Below are 21,183 nucleotides of genomic sequence, written 5' to 3'. Positions count from 1 at the left end.
ACATCTGTACTAGCTGCCTACTGATGACTCGGTTCTGAGTGTAAATGGTCCTTCAACTATGCAGGGAAAAATTATAAGGCATATCTAGGCTTATCAATTTCTAAAACAATATTTCATCGTACATGTTTGAAATTTTTAAACAACCACAGAAATTTTTGCAGTTGAAATACATGTATGTATCCTGTCGTCATCTTCCCAAGACGGATGGTTTCCAGATAATAACTTCAGTATAAGTAAAAAGGAAGCCTTTAAAATTATAACATACTGTGGATTCATTTATTTTCGTGGATTATAGAAAGTTTGCATTTTCGTGGATATTTAATTTCGTGGTTGTGCCGAAGTCTGCATACAAGCCTATAGAAAATTTGTTAATCGTTGAACATTTAATTTCGTGGTATTAGACTCTAGCCACAAAAGCCACGAAAATTGGTATCCAAAGAATAATAATGCATCCACAGTAATATTTATAATCATAAAAGGAAGCCTGGGATTGTTTTGGGGGGTTATATATATAGTCCCTAAGGTTTAGGAATAAGGGTTCCAAAGGTGACCAAAACAAGCATTAATCTAGTGTCCGTACAAAAAGTTGTGTATAAGTATTTCAATTGTTCTGAAATTGTACCATAATATTGAATACCATAAGTAGAAGGTTGAGGTCTATTTTGTGGGTTATGGGTCAAACAGTCTAGGAATTAAGGGCCAAAAACAAACATTTTTGTAGATTCCAGACAATAAATTTGAGTTATTTCTTTGTCCAGAATGGTTGTTGAATTACCTAAAACCAATGCTTTATGAAATCTTCTTTAAAAATTGGAGTTTAGATTTCTCTGTCCATAATAGTAGTTGAATCAACTTAAAATAATGCTATACATGTATATACACTATATATAGCTATACAATGCAAAATTCACGTTACTACCAACTGATAAATTTAAGCAGTCTTTAATAGCCATTCAGTGATTACAAGCACTTTGATTATCATTCTAGGGTTATGCCCTTTCACAAATGGAAAAATTTCTCAAGTTTGTCTCAACTAAATTTAGTGAAATGTGTATATAATGCTTATTACCTCTAAACTCAGTTTAAGTTCAATTTTTGGCAGCTTCACTTTATGTACCTTTTTAACTTTATATGCTGGCTGGGGCATCATCACCATGACTGTATGACATTTATATTTTAATACTTAATGTTTTATTAAAATGAGTAGGTGAATAATTACTGTTGCAAACTCCATTAGAAATTTGATTTGAGATCATTTTTATACCACCACAAAAATTGAAAACTTTTTGGTTGTACATTTGTATCACGTTGGCGTCATTGTCTTCATCCAAAGACATTTGGTTTTAGCACTCTAACTTAAGTAAAAGTCAATAGAAATATATGAAATTTAGACACAAGGTTTATGACCATGAAAGGAAGGCTGGGATTGATTTTGGGTATTTTGGTCTCAACAGTTTAGGAAAAAGGGCCCAAATTTAGCATTGTTCTTGGTTTTTGCTCTATAACTCAAGTATTAGTAAACAGAAATTTATGATATTTTAACGTAAGATCTATGGCCACACAAGGAGGGTTGGAATAGATTTTGGTAGTTTTAGTCCCAACAGGGTAGGATTTAGGAACCAAAAACAGGTCCCAAATAAGCATTTTTCTTGGTTTTTTTAACAATACCTTTAGCATAAGTTAATAGAAATCTATAAAGGTTTATGACCACAAAAGGAAGGGTTGGGTTATTTTTGGGAGTTTTGGTCCCAAGGAATAAGGGGCCAAAATTAAACTTTGTTTGCTTTCATAAAAAAAATGAATTATTGTGCTTCTTTGATATGCCAAATCTACCCGTGTTAAGATTCTTAATTTTTGGTCCTGTTTTTAAATTGATCTTCATTAAGGTCCAAAGGGTCCAAATTTAAAATCAGCTTGATTTTAACAAAAAATGAATTTTTGGGGTTCTTTGATATGGTGAGTCTTAACATGTACTTAGATTTTTGATTATGGGCCCAGTTTTCAAGTTGGTCCGATCAAAAATTGAATTCTTCGGGTTCTATGATATTCTGAATTTAACCATGTATTTAGATTTTGGATATTGGACCAAAATAGGTAAATGTCCAATTTAAAAATTTTAAGTTGAAGTTCTTTATAGACCACATTCAATCTGTGTCAGAAACCTATGTTGTGTCAACTATTTAACCACAATCCAAATTCAGAGCTGTATCTAGCTTGAATGTTGTGTCCATACTAGCCCCAACCGTTCAGGTTTCCACCTCTGCAGTCGTATAAAGCAGCACCCTGCGGAGTATCTGTTCCATTCATTTGTTTATTCTTAATTTGTGTGAATTAACATTGTTACAGTAAATGCTAATTACTACACTTGCATACCACAACAAATACTGTATTGGTACATGTATCATTTATATTTGTATCCATATAACAAAACAAAAAATGAAAGGAATAATTTTGCAATACCTTTTGAGTACTAAATAGCTTTTTAGGTATTTAGACATATTTTAAGACTTATTAAGTAGATGTTGATGATATCTGCTTGACATGCTTCAAATTCGATCAGATTACTTTTGGAGCAGTTATGAGTCTTTGAAGCATGCTCACAAAGGTTCTTTTGGTGAAATCATTTTTATTTTGGTCACAATTTGTCTTTGCTTCGACCAGCTTTGGAGGAGATAAATAGAATTGATATAAATCAGCACAGAGGTTTACTTCCGATCTTATTTAGCCCCAATAATCATGTCAGACTTAAGCCATTGTCATTACTTAAAACCAATAAATGTATTCTAATCTGAGGAAGAAATTCGACATTTTAAATTTTTTTTTTACTAATGATACTGACGATCCACCACAAAGTAATGTAAATGGAACCATACCAATAGTAAGCAAATACATATAAAAAAGATGAGGTATGATTGCCAATGAGACAATTCTCCACAAGAGACCAAATCGACACAGAAATTAACAATTCCCAGCTACAAAATGTATCCAAAACCAAAGATGTAGAACATGTTCTATCATAATCATTTGGTAACTAATGTAATTACTGTCTCCCCATGTCTGTATTGAACATAAAAAATATCAAATAAATAACACTCCTAATGCTCAGATCGTATGTCACCGTGCAACACAGTTATTAACACCATATAGGAAAAACATAGAACTTTATTGTCATAAAACACTGTCAAACATCCAAACACACTATCCACACTCATCTGTGTCCACACTTGTTATAAATACAAACATATATTTTATTCGAAAATTTAGAAAAAGTCTGAAATATAAGAAAACATATACATTTCGACATAATCTAATTCCACTACAAGAATGATTTGTAAACTATAATATGAAATATAAAATACATCATTATATGCATCAACATTACAAATCAACAATATGAATATATGATACAACAAAAATGCTAGTAGATGAAGTTGCAATGAGTAATTTCTGCTTTATGAAATAAAACGATGCTGACACTTCACTGGTAGGATTTATGTCTCTTTGAAACGTAATCAAGAAATGGATCATCCTAAGATCCCCGGGATACTTAATTACACATAACGCAAAATTAACAGATTAGTCATTTTCTCTCGTTTCTTTTGAAATTGAACACAGCTTTATTTATCAGCTCCAAAAACTGGGAATCAAAGTTACTGTGAAACTATAACTACTTAAGGGGTGGAGTGTTTGAGATTATGAAAATTTCTTGCATAGTCTTACTTTTAACTGCACATGTGGAACAAGGAGGAAAACCAGTCAAAAATAGTCAATGCTAGCGAAAAAAAAATGGGAACTTAATTGAAAATGGTGCTAGTATTTAATGAGTTGATAATTTGCAAATCACGAAACATAACTATTTAAAAATTGAAAAACATGTATGAAATTAAAGCTTATATAGTTGACAGGATATCACATTTATAGTGTCTACACAATTGTACAATTTTATAATCCTCAAGGTCATTGTTTTACACTTGTAGCTAGAATAATCAAATCACTGGTTTTTCGCCAGAAACTGCTTTTAAAGGTACATCACTGTATCAGCATCTTCTCAAATTCTACAAAAAACAATAGTACAATCAATCAAAATGCACGAAGGAGTTAGACAGTCAAATACATTGTTATCTGTATACTTATTTTGTGACAAGTTGTTACATGTTTGATATTGCAATCTGTAAGAATCAAGTCGGGAGGAGTACAGTTTTATGATATCTTTAAGGTACATTAATAAATGTATACCCCAATCTTGGAATACAAAGTGGCAGTACACAATCGGTCTAGTTATTTGCTTAAATCTGCAATTTTTTAGAAAGATTTGCAAAAAAAGGTTTGATAATGTTTTTTTGAATAAAGCATAATCATAAGTAATTAATTACATTATGTGAATTGTTTTAACAAATATCAAATATAATGCATGTCTTTTAGCTTCAAAAATAGCACATATATATTACTATTCGTTGTAATTTAGGGGGAAAACATGATAAAATGTGCATTTTAAAAATGTATAAGAAAATTCTCAGAGGAAATATATACCGACGATGAACCTTTAGTTCTAAAAAAAATATTTTCTTTAATTTGTTTGGAAAGTACTACCTGAAAACTGTATTAGACCGTCATGATTCTCGTCATAATCTCGTAAAATCTCTTCCACATCTGTAGATGATAATCTGGGTCCTAACTGAGCTAAAACTTCAACAAGTTCTTCTCTGTTTAAATAACCATCTTTATTGCTATCAAATTTATCGAATAGTTTCCTGCTTTCTGGGTCTTCATCCTCATTTTGTTTCCGTTTGACAGTCATAACAACCATTTCCTCGAATGTGACCTTCCCATCACCTTTAAAATCAAATGTATGAAATCAAAAACTAGAAAGATTTTAATCAAACCTTCCACATAAGTACCACAAAACTTTTTTTTAAATCATATAAAATAGTTGCAATAAAGATGTAAATTGACCGTGACATCTGATTCTATATTAACTTTACCAAATAAACTATTTATCCTAAACCTAAGAACTGAATTGCTGGATTCCAAATTTCTTAAAAAAAAGTAATTTTACACATACAAAAAATATGAAAAAAAATTAATAAAGAAAAAATAATTATAAAAAGGTTGTTCCTGTATGTAATTAATAAACAAGTTTTTATTACAAAAGATGAAAAATATTTTTTGTTCTGCGAAAAGTAACACAATACCACCACATGCATGGTAAATAATTAGTTATTTTTAAAAATGCAATTAAGTATTTCAACACTACAGTAGAGGGAGGTTTTGTGAAAACACTATAATTGTATTTTTTTTCTTTTTGTAATAAGCACTTGTTTTTTTCCATGCCTGTGTAAAAGGTACACTCTTGCAAAGCGTTTTCCTTGTTGCCTTTTCTATACAATTTGTTTCATAATGGGAATAAATGAACAAATGAGTCGTTATCTTTTTTCTTTCTAGTAATTGGTGAACATTGAAATAATAGCACAATCTACCATTTATATCGTATTCCTTTAACAAATTTTGAACTTCCTCTTCCGTTGGAATGGTGTTACCCATGCGTCGCAGAGCTTTATCAAAGTCCTCGGCGGTAATGTAGCCTTTCTTGTCTCTGTCAAAGAACTTAAAAGCGTCTCTGTAATCTGAAAACAACTTGAAGAACTTTAAATGTCTGTTAATAACAATGTTGTTCGTTTGTTTCCTTCTTTTACCATAACAGTAATTTTCTAATATTTTCTATAGACAGTTTTCTGGTAATAAAACATGTTTTCTTTCTTTCTCGGAGATTGATTTATTTATATTTCTCAAACAAATTGACTTACTGTACTTTTCAATATGATTGGGTTTCCCTGTATCCTTTTTATGTATTATTATAATAAAAAACAAAGGAATGGAAAGAAAGAAATTGATTTCAAATACATACACACATATCTTTCTGGATTCATAAAACAAACTTTTAATGGTAGTCACCACTTATGTAAAAAGAACCCTCTCGTATGACCTCAGAAAATTGAGGTTTTCAATATATTTTACAACCGTGAGCTCTCAGTCGTGATACGTTCAATTTAATATGACATGTCCCGCCGATCAATTACATTGTAAAAATATAGACAATATACATACTTACATAGCTATGTTATTAAACATAATTCAATAATTTCCTTATTTTATCGCCATTGGCTTAGGATTAATGGTTATTTCGTGTTTTAAAGACATTTAAAAAAATAAGATTACATGATCTTTTCAATACGTTTAGATTGTTTAAATGATGTTATGGTATTAACTTATTAAGCGACTGGGTCTTGTAACAGGTTTATGATTGAAATCAATGTGAATACAATTTGAGAAAAATGTGTATTGATAAGTAAGACTTTGTCACTCATTTATATAAAAGTGATAGTATTTATATAAACAAAACACCGGAGAAGTCTCTTTATCAAGAAAACAATGTCATACTATCCACACTGATCTGTGTCCACACTTGTAATATAAAAAATAAATAATAATGGTTGTTTTTTGGCTGTCTCACTGATGCATACCCTGCATCTCCATTCGTGTATATATTTAGAAAAATATGGTGAATTTAGTCACACTACTGCTAACCAATTACATAAGCTCTACCAAGAAGATCCGTTAAGGTGAAAGATGTTGGGGGAAATAGTCCTAATGCTATTTCCCTGCGTCTATAATTTGCTGATATGTTTAATATGAAGCAATAATCTTTTTAGAATCTTTAAGTAAAATATCGTGGAGATTTGGTTATGTAGATAAAAAGGAAGAATAAAATACTTATTGAAAATGGTTATTATGTGAGTGTGGAACATCATTAAAGAAAATTGATACCAGTCTCTGATAAAGATATACTCACATTCTATTTCCACTTGTGTTAACGAATTCATTGTTTTTGAAAATCTAACGTACTTGTTTAAACTGCCTGCCTGAAATAAAAACAAAGGACATTTTTGAAATATTACAGAAATTTAAACGTTTCTACATAGAAAACACTGTTAATGATGAGATGCATACAAATTTGACGTGCGAAAAAACTACTAAGTAAACACAATTTTTGAGTTATTTGCATTTCAAAGCAACAAAGCTTTTTCGTTGCAAACCTACAAAAGTATCAATCTTAGACTTTCATTTTTTAAGCAAAAAATCTGAAAATACATCAACAATTTGTTTAACCTCTCTTTTACGGAATAACCACAGACATACATAAAGGGGGTTGAAAAGGAAGTATTGCAATATATTCCACATCAAAATTTCTCAAATTAAATTTTTACCTTAAAAGAAGACCTATCCTTTTCTATAACTGTTATACCAACTGTTTATATATATAATATATATAGTACCTTCGCAACATGATCTTTTACTGAATATCTAAAATGACTACCGTTATAAAATTTGATTAACACGGATAACGGTCCCTTTGTGGTAATAAAAGTCATGGGCAATCACTTGCTTTTAATCCGATAATTTACCTATCATATCACCTGTGTAAAATTCTTATTAAAGAAACCGTTATGAATCGAAACACCTTTAAGTCAAATTTGTTTTTAATATGGAGAATATGACAGAAAGACTATTAAATGTTGTCGTATGACGTCTTATACTTCGTTATAACTGATAACTCAATTTATTTTGTAGGGCAATTGACCAACAAATTACTTCGAAAGTAAAATGTGATTTTAATTTTTATGGAGGTAAGTATATGCAATTGATTTTGAAAAAAAACCCAGATTACCTTTGTTCGCATCAATAAAACGTATATAAGAGTTCAATCTTCCTTTCTTACATCATATATTTTGGATTCTTCGTCTTGTGCATCAGTCTGTATGTATGCCAATAGGTGTCACTTACTAATTTAAATGTTTAAATTATACACCTTTTCTATGAGTCCTGTATAAACATTGAGAGATGTACAGACCAAAATACGACATTCCCACAATATTGAACGTATATAAAGCCGGGGTAAAAAATTAAGAAACAAATTTATATTTTTTATAAATAACATTTGTGCGAATAAAAAAAAATACCGAATTTAAACTCGAAACTAAACTATTTTGAATAAAACAAACATATGAATTTTTGAAACAATAAAAACGAATCATAATCTCAATATGACGTCAAACTGTATTGACAACATTACAACATTAATATGAATAATGGATTGGTCAATACTTTACCCTTCCGGATCACTTGAGTCCATCCTAAGTTTTTTGTAAATTTCGTTTTGCTCAAGTCTTTAGTTTTCTATGTTTTGTTTTTATTACTCTTGTTTGTCAAGTGGTCTTTTTTCTTTTCAACCCATGGCGTAAGTTTATCTTCAACTTATGAGTTTGAATATGCCACTTGTGTCATTCATCTCTCTTTTAAAGTTCAACGACCAGCGGCTATGGAAAATAAGATGAATGAAATTTAAACATCCAGTGCCAAAATCAAAGGCATATTCAGGACGAGAACCATCTTCGCTAGCCAAGGGTTACGATCCCCTCCCATTTTCTCCAGAGTAGTGGGGTGGATCGTTAGAGAGGAGGGGAGGGGATCATAACCCTTGGCTAGTGAAGATGGACGAGAACACGAGTATACAAAAATTGCTTTAAACTAGACCGACACACTTAGCCCGATTATAAACGTGCTCATTCGAAAGGTAACAATCAGCAAAAATACTTATCACCCTACCCGGACACATTATTCTGATTCTGAGCCGAGAAGTCTTTGGTCTTAGTACTAAATGACAAACAGGTGGAGAAGCAACAATTTTCAAGTCGTTAACGTAAACTTCGAAAACACCGGAGCGATGGGAAAGAGGAAAAAGGAAGATACATATTTAGTTAGTGTGATAACAACCCAACAAAATAACAGAACAGAACAACAGAGAAAGATTTAAAAAAAAGCATGATTGTTCAAGACGAATGTTTACACAATATTTTAACCTCTATGTAATGGAATTTGATTTTTTTTCCCTCGATTGTTTATTGTGTGTTTTTTTTTTATGTTATACAGCTAACCTCTAACTAGTATAAACAAAATACTTTGCAAACTTTTTAATTTCTTTTTGTTTTCTGTTTTGTTTGTGTGCTTTTTCTTAAAGCAACTATTTATACCAATAGCAGTATTGTGCAATATATGTTCAAACGCAGGTAAAAAACTCTTTTTCTACTGCTGAAATACCGTTCATGAAAACCATTTTGTTCAAGTTCTTTTACATTAAATACGCATGTTCGAATAATATCATTTAAATTGAACATTTATACGAAATTAATAAACGTATGAGCAAAACAGTCAATCCCCTCACTAACAATGTAATACTGTTCATAAAACAGTTTCATAACGAGAAACAGAGTATCAAACGAAGAAATAAAAAGTAATTAGAACAGAAATGAGAAATCAATGTGCATTTGTATGATACCTTTTGATGACTAGTAGAGTTCAATATATTTCTGTAAACAACGAAGACAGAATCTTGTAATTCATCACATTATACCATTTGTAGATGAAAAATACATTTACTGCAGTTGAACACAGACAGAAGCAAATCAATTTACTAGCAGTCTACCGTTCTAGTTGTGGATATTTGCACTTAAACTATGTAATTTAAAACTACAATGACATAATAAAAAATTAGAGACACCAAACAATCGATTAAAAAGACTTAGTGAGAGATGATAGTCCAGTAAAATGAAAAAGAACATGACTATTCTATTACATTGGATGTTTTAACTGGCTGTTAAGAACTAGTCGGGATAATGGTAAACTTTTTTTTTTCTCACAAAAAAGAGTTATCATTTGTCTTCTTTTGGTTATGTCAACCATCTTTTATAAATCATGGTGTTTGATCCCTCGTCCTTTAGTACTTCTTTGCTTCTTTCACTCAAACATCAAGTAATTTTGTTTTTATTGCTAAACCGATGTATTTTTGACAAGACAAACAACAGTTTTAGTACACAAAACTTAACAAAAATTAAAGACTGAACAAAACAAACCCATGCCATATTAACTGAATTTATACAATGCAGAGTTTCAGAGTAAATACTGAATTTTAATCCTGGTGTCTATAATGAGTTTATTTGAAACCACTGGGTCGATGCCGCTGATGGTGGAGTTTTAATTCCCCCAAGGGAATCACCAGCCCAGTAGTCAGCACTTCTGTTTTGACTTGATTTATCATTGATATGGTCATAATTATAAATTAACTGTTTACTATACTTTGAATTTGTCTGGTGGGTCTTTTTTAAAACGAAACGCGCCTCTGGCGTAAAAACTAAATTTCAATCCTGGTATCTATATGAGTTTATTCATATGAAATTAAAAAAGGATAGCTACTACCAATGCTTCCAGATTTACTTTACCGGTACATTAAAGTTTATAGTACAGTCGTTATTCCCTATTCTCAAAACCTGAGTAGAAATAAACTATTCAAAAATAATGATCATGGATTTTCAAAATGATGTTGATTAACGAATGGCATAATCAGGATTAAATTTATTTTTCTCTAAATGTATCTAGAATAAATAAATGATAATTTAATATGCATAGTTTTTGAAAAACTAATATTCTTTGCAAAAAAACACAATAAGTTACTATCATTGGATACATAACATGCTTTTAAAATAATTGATTTTGTTGCTTTAATTACATGTTTAATTGTCCAAAAACGATTTGTTATTTAATTCGTATATATATAACAAACATATCTGCTGAACTTTTAAACTATTGGTAATTTTGTCAAAATTCCATTGATCAAATATTACTTATTATTGATCATCATTAAACATACAGTAAACCTGTTCTATTAGTTCTGTAATTATTGTTAGTTAAAATAGAGAAACGTTTAAAACATGTTTTTATGTAATCACAGACAAACAGAACTTATGTATCACGTTACCGACCATTACTGCTAATGAATCAAAAATATGAAGATACGAGATAAACAGAATGCACACGTTTGCAGAACGACAGAAAATAAACTCATCATAGATACCAGAATTGATATTTTACATTTACGCCAGACGCGAGTTTCGTCTACAAAAGAGAAAGACAGAAAATAAACTCATCATAGATACCAGGATTGATATTTTATATTTACGCCAGACGCGAATTTCGGTTACAAAAGAGAAATACAGAAAATAAACTCATCATAGATACCAGGATTGATATTTTATATTTACGCCAGACGCGAGTTTCGTCTACAAAAGACTCACCAGTGACGCTCGAATCACAAAATGTTAAAGAGGCCAAATAAAGTTCGAAGTTGAACATGTTGAAGAGCATTGAGGAACCAAAATTCCGAAAAGACTCCATGATTTCATAAAAGTTTGACATACGAAACCTATGAAGTACTTCAAGAGTATAACAGAAAAATTCAAACATATTTTTCATCCAATAAACTAAATTAAACTCACGATAAACAGCCCGTTCCTCCGTTTAATAAGACTTACGCCAATGATAAGCAAACTGTTCAGTTAAAAAATGTGGTTAAACCATAACCATTTGATAACGACAACAGTAGTATACCGGTGTTCAAAGGCTATAAATTTGAAAAAAAACCATATCCGGGTTACAAACTAAAACCAAGGGAAACACATCACCTATAAAAAAAAACCAACAGGAACACTGAAGTGAACAAAAAAAACCCACTAAAATACATAGAAACGAACTATTTGATAAAAACTGTCATACTCCTGACTTGGTTCAGGACATTTAAAGAAAAATAAATTTTGGTTAGACCTGGTTTAATAGCTAGCCAAACATCTATTTATAACAATATTTACAAAAATCGCTGAAATGACAACAATACGTGACATACACACAATAAAACACTTATCACAGAGAAACGCACAAACAAAAAATATAATAGTCGACACAACATGCAATCTGCAAACACAACAAAGAACATATTTTATCAACAACAAACACTACAGGATATCAAAAAAACAATGACTAACATGCAATCTCAAACTTTCTACAATTTTTCTCACAAAACTCGTCAAAAGAAATTTCATAACACTAGTGTTATGGAAAGGCAATTTTATAATTCTTTGGACTACAAACAAAACCGAAACCATAACAGAAACAACAAAAACAAAAACATGAATGATAGATGTATAAAATACCGAGACACGTCGTATAGTAATGCAAACTCACATTCGGTATAACAGCAATATACGGGAATATGACAATGATCATATTGAAAGATAATTATTTGAACAACAAACGAACATCAAAACTCATTATTTAACCGAAACAATAACAGAAACATAAAAATAAATACATAAATGTTGGATGTACAAAATACCAAGATTTTTTTAAAACCTCAATATGATGCACATCAAAACAATATATAGAAATAGACAATTATGGTTAAGATTATGAAAATTGATTAAATTGTAATGAAAAGGTTTGTTTTAGATTCGTTTAATTGCAAAAAAGAAATATACTGAACGGCTTTAGAAACGCAACACTCATTTTGTTGATTTTTTTTACCAAATCTTGTTTGATTCTCTTATAACTTTTGTCCATGCTTATCATACTTTTTTCTACTTACAAAAAATCAAAATCTGACTCACCTGTGGTTATTGAACATATCGAATTTTTAAGTCGCACGAATTTCTTAAAGCGAAATTTTGGACCCATAAAAGATTGTTTCAGTTTTTTTTGCTTAGTCAAACAGTTCTTTAAATCCTTTGCCTCACTTAATTCAGTTTAAAAATGTTGCATCCCCATTTTGCCAAGACTGAGAAATAAAAAACTGAATTATCCCTTAAGAATACTGCAAACATGAAAACATAAACGTGCTGCAACGATACGCTATGACTTCAGAAACTCGTCTTACTGTCCTTCAGACAACGAAACAAGTAGACCAGATTTGTTTATTAGCCATCAATGAACAGATCAACGTGTAGTGACAATGAAACGTCAACAGAATTTGAATACGCAACGTCATTTGCCAGACATGTTTACGGCCGCAACGTCAACTGTTAATCAAATTGCCGAGTGTCATTGAGTACAGATTCATGCCATAAGTGTTTCCCATAAACTGAATTACCAACGAATCGACGTAAGGAAAACCTTAAAAGCCCTCAAGGTACAACTGCATAATTGCCAAAAGCAATTAATGGGTCGAACAAATGCAAAATCAGAAGGTGTAAAACAGGACCTAAAACATGTCAGACAGTATTTGTTGATCTTTCTGACAATCATTTTGGCGTTTGTAACAGGCAGTCATCGCTTTTGACGGTGACACATTCATTCAAAAACAACACAAAAATAATCTAGTGTTGCGTTTCTAAAGCCGGACAGTATAATAGGTAGGTAAGAAAAAAACAATTTCCTTACCTTCTGATGAAATACATATATCTCAGTACAATTTGTATAATATATATATCCTGATATTCGAATTAATAGCCTATAACCTGGCTTTTTCTAATATCTTGACAATTTTCCAAATTTGTATGGTTTGTCACTAAAAGGTTTTTCTAAATAATGTTCAAATGTCAAGTGTTCTAAATTCGATTTTTTTTTCTTTCAAAAAGCAAATAGAAATTCTTGAAAGCGGCTCTATATTGGTAAATGATAGATAATGGTTCGGAAATAGCATTTACTGAATGTTGGTTGCGTTCAAACAAAAATTTTCAAATATATATTATTGAAAAATGAACATTAAAGTCAATACGTAAATGAAATGATACAAACACTACCAAAAATTAAGGATGATCTCAGATGCATAGATCATAGATTCTTTAAGTTAACAAAAATGGCAGACGTGAAGAGAATCATGAGTTCTGAAACGTTATACCATAAACTATGCATTTCCCATTGCGTTTTTAAATCTCTTAAGAAATTAATGGATTTCCTTTTACTTGCTATTTACCATCACATTAAGTTATCGAGATATTTTTGTTTAATCTTACATAATCTGCACTAAATCGTGCTTTGTATTCGGTATTTCTAAAAATGGAATTTATAATCATTAAAGTGTTCTTTTTTTAAATGGTTTAAGTATTAAAACAGGAGAGAGGTCTTTAAATACTGAAGGAATATTCGAACTAATAAGCTGAAAACAAACTAAAAAAAATCCAAAGCAAACCAAAGATATCATGAAAAATAAACGAACAAAACACATCATAGAAAACTAAGTGACTGACAACTCGAACGGAGTGATCTCAGGATGCCCGGAAGGGTAAGCAGATCCTGGTCAACATAAGTCGCACTTGGGAATACATATTCGAGTGGAAAGAGAATAGTTTGTGGTTACGACAATTCGCCGTTTCAGAATCTAATGCATTCTGGGTAATATTTTCAAAAATGTACACCGAAACGTCGTGATTGGTTGAAAACGTCCAAAACAATGGAAATTCAACAAATGTCGTAACGTTATTTTCATTTTGGGGTACGAACAATGAAATTACCCATCGTCCTTTAGATTCTAAAACGGCCAATTGGAACATAACCATCGTCATCTGTTTGTTGAGTAACTGCTATTTGCAGATTGGCCTAAACAGATTCATTTGGTATGGCCTTACTCAAACTATTTGTTACGTTTAAATTCATCTCATACCTTATTTATTACTATTTAATTTCATACGCTAAAGCACATAGATCTACAAATATAAATATATTAATAAAATAATTGACGGGATGACATTATCAATGGTGTAATGATTCGTGACCTGACATACACACCCGACCAAATTGGAAATAAATCCAAATGCATTCAAAATACAAACATCCAAGTATAATGTCAAATATTCAAATGTATTTTTAAAAGAAATGAACCGAAAACATGCTAATATGTAAGCACTAAGTACAAAATGCACCACATCGATGCATCGCAAAAATGTAACATAATTAATTAAATGGTAATGAATTGAATTACAAAATGTCTATTTTACTCTTTTTTTTCTAAATATATCGAATGAATACAATTATAAACTCTATTCATTATCAACGTGTGGCTGATTTGCGTGCCCAAATCAGTTGGGTCATTGTTTACAAGTTTTTTGGCGTTTTTCTTAATTTCATTTTTTTCAAGAAACTTAAAAATTATAGTATGACACCAATTAATAATAATAAAAAAATGAATATATTCAGAATCACACAAACTGTTTAATCAAGTTAGATTACAGCACATTTCAGAGTTCTGAAAATAAATGTACAGTAATTAAAAGAAAATAAAAACAAATGATTATTTTGATAACAGCACATTTAAAATGATAAGCAAAAAATAAAAACAACATACCATTTCTCAATATTATTCTTGCTTGTCAAATTCCACTTGTCAATGTCAATGCTATCGAATAGTGTTTAGTTCTATTTCAGAATATTTAATAACTAAGCCATGTAGAATTTCTCGCATCATCAAATTTTGCAATAAGCTATAAGAGCGTTGGCATGTTTTATTGAAAGCATAAGCGGAATCATTGAAAGTCGATATATTCATATTTGATTTGTAAATGATTTCTGTATAATTATTTACTTTTCTCTAATTAAGTCGTTCGTAAAGATGCTTAGCACATAGATGCTTTAAGTCTGACAATATCAAAAGTATCAGAGTAAATAACTTGATAGTTTGTGGTAATTGAAACCAACTCAAAAATAAATAATAAGCAATCTAAATTATGCAAAAGATTTTATTTTCTGATTCATGTCAGTAACTTCAAACAATAGTGCAAGGAATTAATACTTTGATCGATGACTCAGATGTGTAAAAATAAATCTAAGAATTGTATAATTATCACTCCAATATAATCTGAATGACATCAAACTATCACTATGAAACGAATTTTAAATAGCATGCACTAATAATAGCTTTAATTAAAAAATATTTAGAGGCAATGATTCTTTTTTTGTTCGTTTTTATTCCTATACACTGTACTTCGTACTTTATTTGGCCTTTTAAACTTATTTTTTCTAATAGCATCACTAATAAGTCTTTTATAGACGGAACGCGTGTTTGGCACAAATAAAAAATGCAATCTTGGTATCTATGATGAATTTATTTTGTATACTGTAGTTTGGGGACTGTTGACTTTTTGAGGTTTATTTCTTTTTTGGATCTAGCCTTCATCGGCATTTTCTTTAACGTCCTAGTTAATGTCTAACCTTTTACCCACTTTATTGTGGGCTAGTATCAAGTTGTGAAAGTTGGGATTATCGAAAAGGCAGATTGTGAGCATAGATTTTAAAACAAATACTAGAAAAAACAGTAAAAAGAATAAGATATAGAAGAAGATGATATAGTGTCAATAAAAATATGTAAGAGCATAATTCGAATATAAAGGTATGTATGTGTATGATTCCTATACATACGACACGTTGTTTAATGATTTAAGGCAACAGTCGTATACCGGTGTTCAAAAGCCATAAATTAAATGAGAGAAAACAAATCTGGTTTAATACCAAAACCGAGGGAAACACATCAACTATAAGAGGAAAACAAAGAAGCAACAGGAGTACCGAAGTGTGAAAAGAAAATCACATATAGAACGAACTATTTGATGACAACTTTCATATTTGTGACTTGATACTGGACATATTTTGGAAAAACGTTAGGACATAAGGTTGAAATGGTTTTTATGGCATGACAAACATCACCATGTATCAGGGTAGGGGACATGTCTTAACCTTCATCAGAAATTATCGTTTTAAAAAACACTAAGCCGACGTTGTGTATTTTAGCGCAAGATGAAGTTGAATGAATTTCTTTAAGATTTTAAATGTGATTTTTCCATAAGTTAAGGATTGTTCCGTTTTGAATTTCCTGGAGTTCGGTTTTTGTGGGTTTTTTTTTTTTTTTTTTTTATCTTTTTATCTTTCTGCTGCGAAGACCCCGTGGTAGAATGATAACATTGACTTAAGAAAATTGTTGGTTCAGTCGTGTCTTACCAAAACTTATAAATCGGCATTTGGTGCTAATTCACTAGGTAACAATACACAGTTAGGATTGTAGTTTCGCAATAATTTTTTTTTTTAAAACTGTTATTCAATTTGGTTTACATTTAGATACTTTATATTAGCAATTTATAAGTTGTCGATTAGAAAAGTTAGTAAAGTGTAAATTATGTGTTTTCTCCAGGGAAAAATCCAATTAGGAAATAAATCATTTCAAGGAATGACAGCACTTTTCAACACAAAGACGATTTCGTTTAATGATTCATGTCACAAAACGTGCGATAAACTTGTGTTCTTTCCTAGGACGTAGGCATTGAATTTCTTTTTTGTGTTTTATTGATTTTCGTCAAATTAATTTTATGTCCTTATAATCTTAAAAAAAGTTCAAAGCAAGTTATCAATTAGTGGAGATTTCATGATTTTTAGAAAAATATTCGCGAATTGTTCTGATTATCAATCATTGTGTCAATTGCATTAAAATGATATTCAAAGGACAATAACTCCTGTATTATTAGATAACAGTTTTCGACGAAAAGTAGAAATTATGGTAGGTATAAGTGACATCATCTTGTTTTAAAAATATAACAGTGGGATAACTCATCAAGGAATATAATATCCGCTGGTACCAATTATATTAAAAGCAAAGATTGTTTCTCAATTGATTTACACCTTTAGTTGGTTGATGTAAAACGAGTATCTGCGAAAGAGAAATCAAAATTAAAGGCATTGTGTGATATTATGCAATGAAAATGTTAAGCTTGATAGTAATTGAATACCAAAGATAAAGAATTTAAACAGGACGAAAAGTTACTCCGTTTTTTCAAGAAAAAAAAAAAGACCAAATTAACATGGTTTTTTATTTATTAGGGATACAGTTTGGATTCTTCGCTGTAATAAATAATATTTTCACCAGTCTAAAACCTTATAAAAGATAGCAGGATTTTAATTTAGTACGGCACAGACGTGTTTCGGCTACAAAAGACTCATCGCGACTGTTGATGGCCAAATCAAACACTAATTTGATGACAATTAGCAACCACAGATTTACAAAAGGTTGGACCACATACGACTAAGACAATATATGAATGGGGTAAAAACAAAGTAGAAACAAAGTAAGTGTGTCGTGTAATGAAATACGTCATAAAAAGTGAATTTACGGAAAAGAAACATCAATGATATATTATGCCCAAACAAAAGTGATGTTTACTGAGATGGACATAAAATGTTATTTATCAAAATTTCATAATTTGGCATGGGTTGATGTTGTAATTAATATGATATCGTTTATATTTTGGAATTGCAATTCTAGATTAAAAAAATCTTCGTTTTTTTTAATCTGCGGACTGGTTTAGCATTCAATCGCATGAAATCTAAATGTAAGGAGCCCTGGTGCATCAACAGGTTAAACGTCTGCTGCTATGCATGCATCACCGATCATACGAAATCATAACCTTTGACATGTTCCCCATGTCCATTCTCAAATTTGCCAGTCTAAATATCACACTCGGGAAATTGACACAATCGGTAAAATTACAGATCTCACAACCATTCTAGCATAGTGATAATGATCTAAAACATTAACACGTATTGCTTATGAGTCCAGATACCGACACATCGTATCGGTAAATTCACTGTGATATGATTGTTAATCTCATGTTATGTAGATTTAAGTCATAATTTTTTTTAAACTATTTTGGAGAATGTTTTGTGAAGCTCATCTCGGATAAAGAAGTGCGGATTGTATATACACTCAAGAGCGTAACGTACAAACTTTAGATGTATTAACGTTGGCGCAGAAGGTAAAATAGACTTTTAAGAAATTGGAAGTGGTTAATTAGAAAATTGAAATCATTACGTGTGTCATTGATTCCCATTTGAAGTCGGGCATATGTGTCGAAATCGAGAAATTTTTAAATGATCGCGGAAAAAGCCGGACTTTTTCTTTTAATAGTTTTCTTTGTCGCACGATCTACATGCTATATTATGTATTTACATGTGAACCATCGACGTAACATTGATACGTTTTTTGTTTTTTTAACAACCTTCTTGATTTTCTTGTATTTCTTTTTCGTCATAATGGTAATCGAATAATTTCTTCTTTGTTCAAACTTGATAACCTATATCAAAAGCCTTTAGGTTTTGAAATGCCTGAAATTCGAGAGTACTATTTACCCTTGCAAACTGTTTTACAAATTTGTAAGTTTTTCACTATTGTATTAACTATTTTTTTTTTATCTTATTAATAAAATCGATGAACATCATCGATCAAAGTTAAATTAATATGTTTCATTAAGAACACATTCGGGCATCAAATAAAAAATCAATATCAATACGTGTAAAATAGTTTAATTTTTGTTTAGATTAAAAGGAATGCTGGTACTTTGAATTGTAAAAAAAGAAAAATATACTTTAGATATATAGAAAAATGACATGTGTCACCATTTACAAATACAGAAACAAACATAAATGAAATTGAACATGCATAGATAGATATTCTGGCACAGGGAGTTCAATATAATTCGGAAAATTTTGTGTTTCCGTTTCCGTTAATGATTTCTCATTATTGTTCTGTCGTCTATTCGTTTGTTTTTAACGTTTCGTCGTCTCTTAAGGTGGCACGGTAGTATTTGCTTTCCAGAATTTAGGTTGCTCTTTTGTGTACCCTACTTAGGTAAATGTATCTAAACAGTGTGATTGGACAAAAAATACAGTATCAACTGAACATACTTTCCCAAACTGAGTGATGAATCAGGTGTAGAAAAATATGAAATAATTTTACATACAGATGAAAATGAATTTTTGAGAATTTTTTTAAATTTTGCATTCACTGCACCATAAAAGACCTAAAAGTACTAGTGGCCTTAGGATTTTAAAAATAGCAAAAAAGTAAACGGTCATGATACATATTCAAATTCATTTCTGAATGGTAAAATGAAAGTACTTCAGTTAACTGTGAATGTAGAATTTTTTGCAGTGTTAGAAAGTGGTGAAAATTCTAAAAAAGCTATCATTATCCCTTATGGGCCAGGAAATACTACCGTGCCACCTTTACAAACACTCTCCACGTAATTGATTTGAATGAAACTCTTCCGTACACGATATTAAAATACCGTCACAGTGCATGTTTTTGTGTATCACCAGCAAAGTGACCCAGTACAAAAGTATTGGTATAAAAGTACGTTGATTGTTTTAGATCTGCAGCCTAACCGGGTTGTCCTTTTTTTTCGTTCCTGATAAATCAATTAAGATAAGTATCTTCTTTTTCTTCAAGATTTGCAGATGAATGAAATAATTGAAACATTGGTTTAGGCATACAAAGGATAAAACAATAAAAGAAAAAAGGTACTACTTACTTGAATTATTCTCTTGTTACTAAGTATGTCTTACAATATAACGCATATATGTTAACATAGTGATGATCTTCATTTATATCTCAGATCTGAATTATAAAAGACATAAAAGTTAAGAGGGATTCAGAAGTATTGGTTAAACACAAAGATGAAAGTAAATTTAAGTATCACGTTTTTGTTTTAAATGTTTATTTTTTTACTAAAACAATTCTTCAAGAGAGTGATGCGATAGTATCAATCCAGTCATAAAAGATGTCAATTTTTTCTTAAACAGGAAAGTAAAGGGACATGAATTAATTAATGCTTATCGATTTTTGTATTTTTCTTGAAGTATCACACATATCTAGATTATTTTGGTTTCACTTTTTTGGCATTAAATGTTTGATAGTGACAACGTCATCTGATATTTTAAAGTCAAACATATAACTATTGATAAAACATAACATTCTTTTTTATTTTTCTAACGTGATATATCTTAAATTAATGAAACTATAAAGACGAGTAGTGCGAGGAGTTATCTTATATCAAAATCAAGAAACACTAATATCACGTGTAAACTTTCTATTTTGTTTTCAAAAGTTATTGAACAGAAAAACTAACAAAACCAAAAAGTAATTGGAAACGGGCTGTATGTCAAAGAGACAACAGTTTTACCAATGATCAGAATTAGCACATGGACGTCAATGGATCTTGATCGCATCGAGAAATTCCCACTTCGGAGGTTGTCTTCGGCTACACAATAATGAAAAATGGTCCAGTGAACCAGTGGTCTGACCTCCGAAACATATGAATGAACCAACATTTCAAAATGCAAAAGACTTACAAAGACAAACGGTATCTGTGTTAGGAAAGAAGACGCAAAAAATGTTGTGAGGTGAAACACGTTTTATGAGATCTCAACCCGTCCTTATACCTTTAAACTTTGTTGAATAAACAAACCGTATGTATGAGTTTCTCG

At 30.6% G+C, this 21,183-nt stretch overlaps 1 protein-coding gene across 1 annotated transcript; it reads right to left on the bottom strand.

Moving 5' to 3' along the window:
- Positions 1–3,788: 3,788 nt before the first annotated feature.
- Positions 3,789–20,253, bottom strand: LOC134709434 (uncharacterized). Its single transcript, XM_063569595.1, has 5 exons — positions 20,229–20,253; positions 6,851–6,920; positions 5,478–5,624; positions 4,591–4,833; positions 3,789–4,055 (listed from the first exon to the last, which is right to left on the bottom strand). Exons 2-5 carry the CDS (start codon positions 6,879–6,881, stop codon positions 4,030–4,032), a joined length of 447 nt encoding a protein of 148 aa, XP_063425665.1. The 5' UTR covers positions 6,882–6,920; positions 20,229–20,253; the 3' UTR covers positions 3,789–4,029.
- Between the last annotated feature and the right edge of the window lie 930 nt (positions 20,254–21,183).

Source organism: Mytilus trossulus, chromosome 3 (genome assembly GCF_036588685.1).
Source record: "Mytilus trossulus isolate FHL-02 chromosome 3, PNRI_Mtr1.1.1.hap1, whole genome shotgun sequence".
NCBI lineage: Eukaryota > Metazoa > Mollusca > Bivalvia > Mytilida > Mytilidae > Mytilus > Mytilus trossulus.
This window is presented reverse-complemented; position numbering and strand designations above follow the sequence as displayed.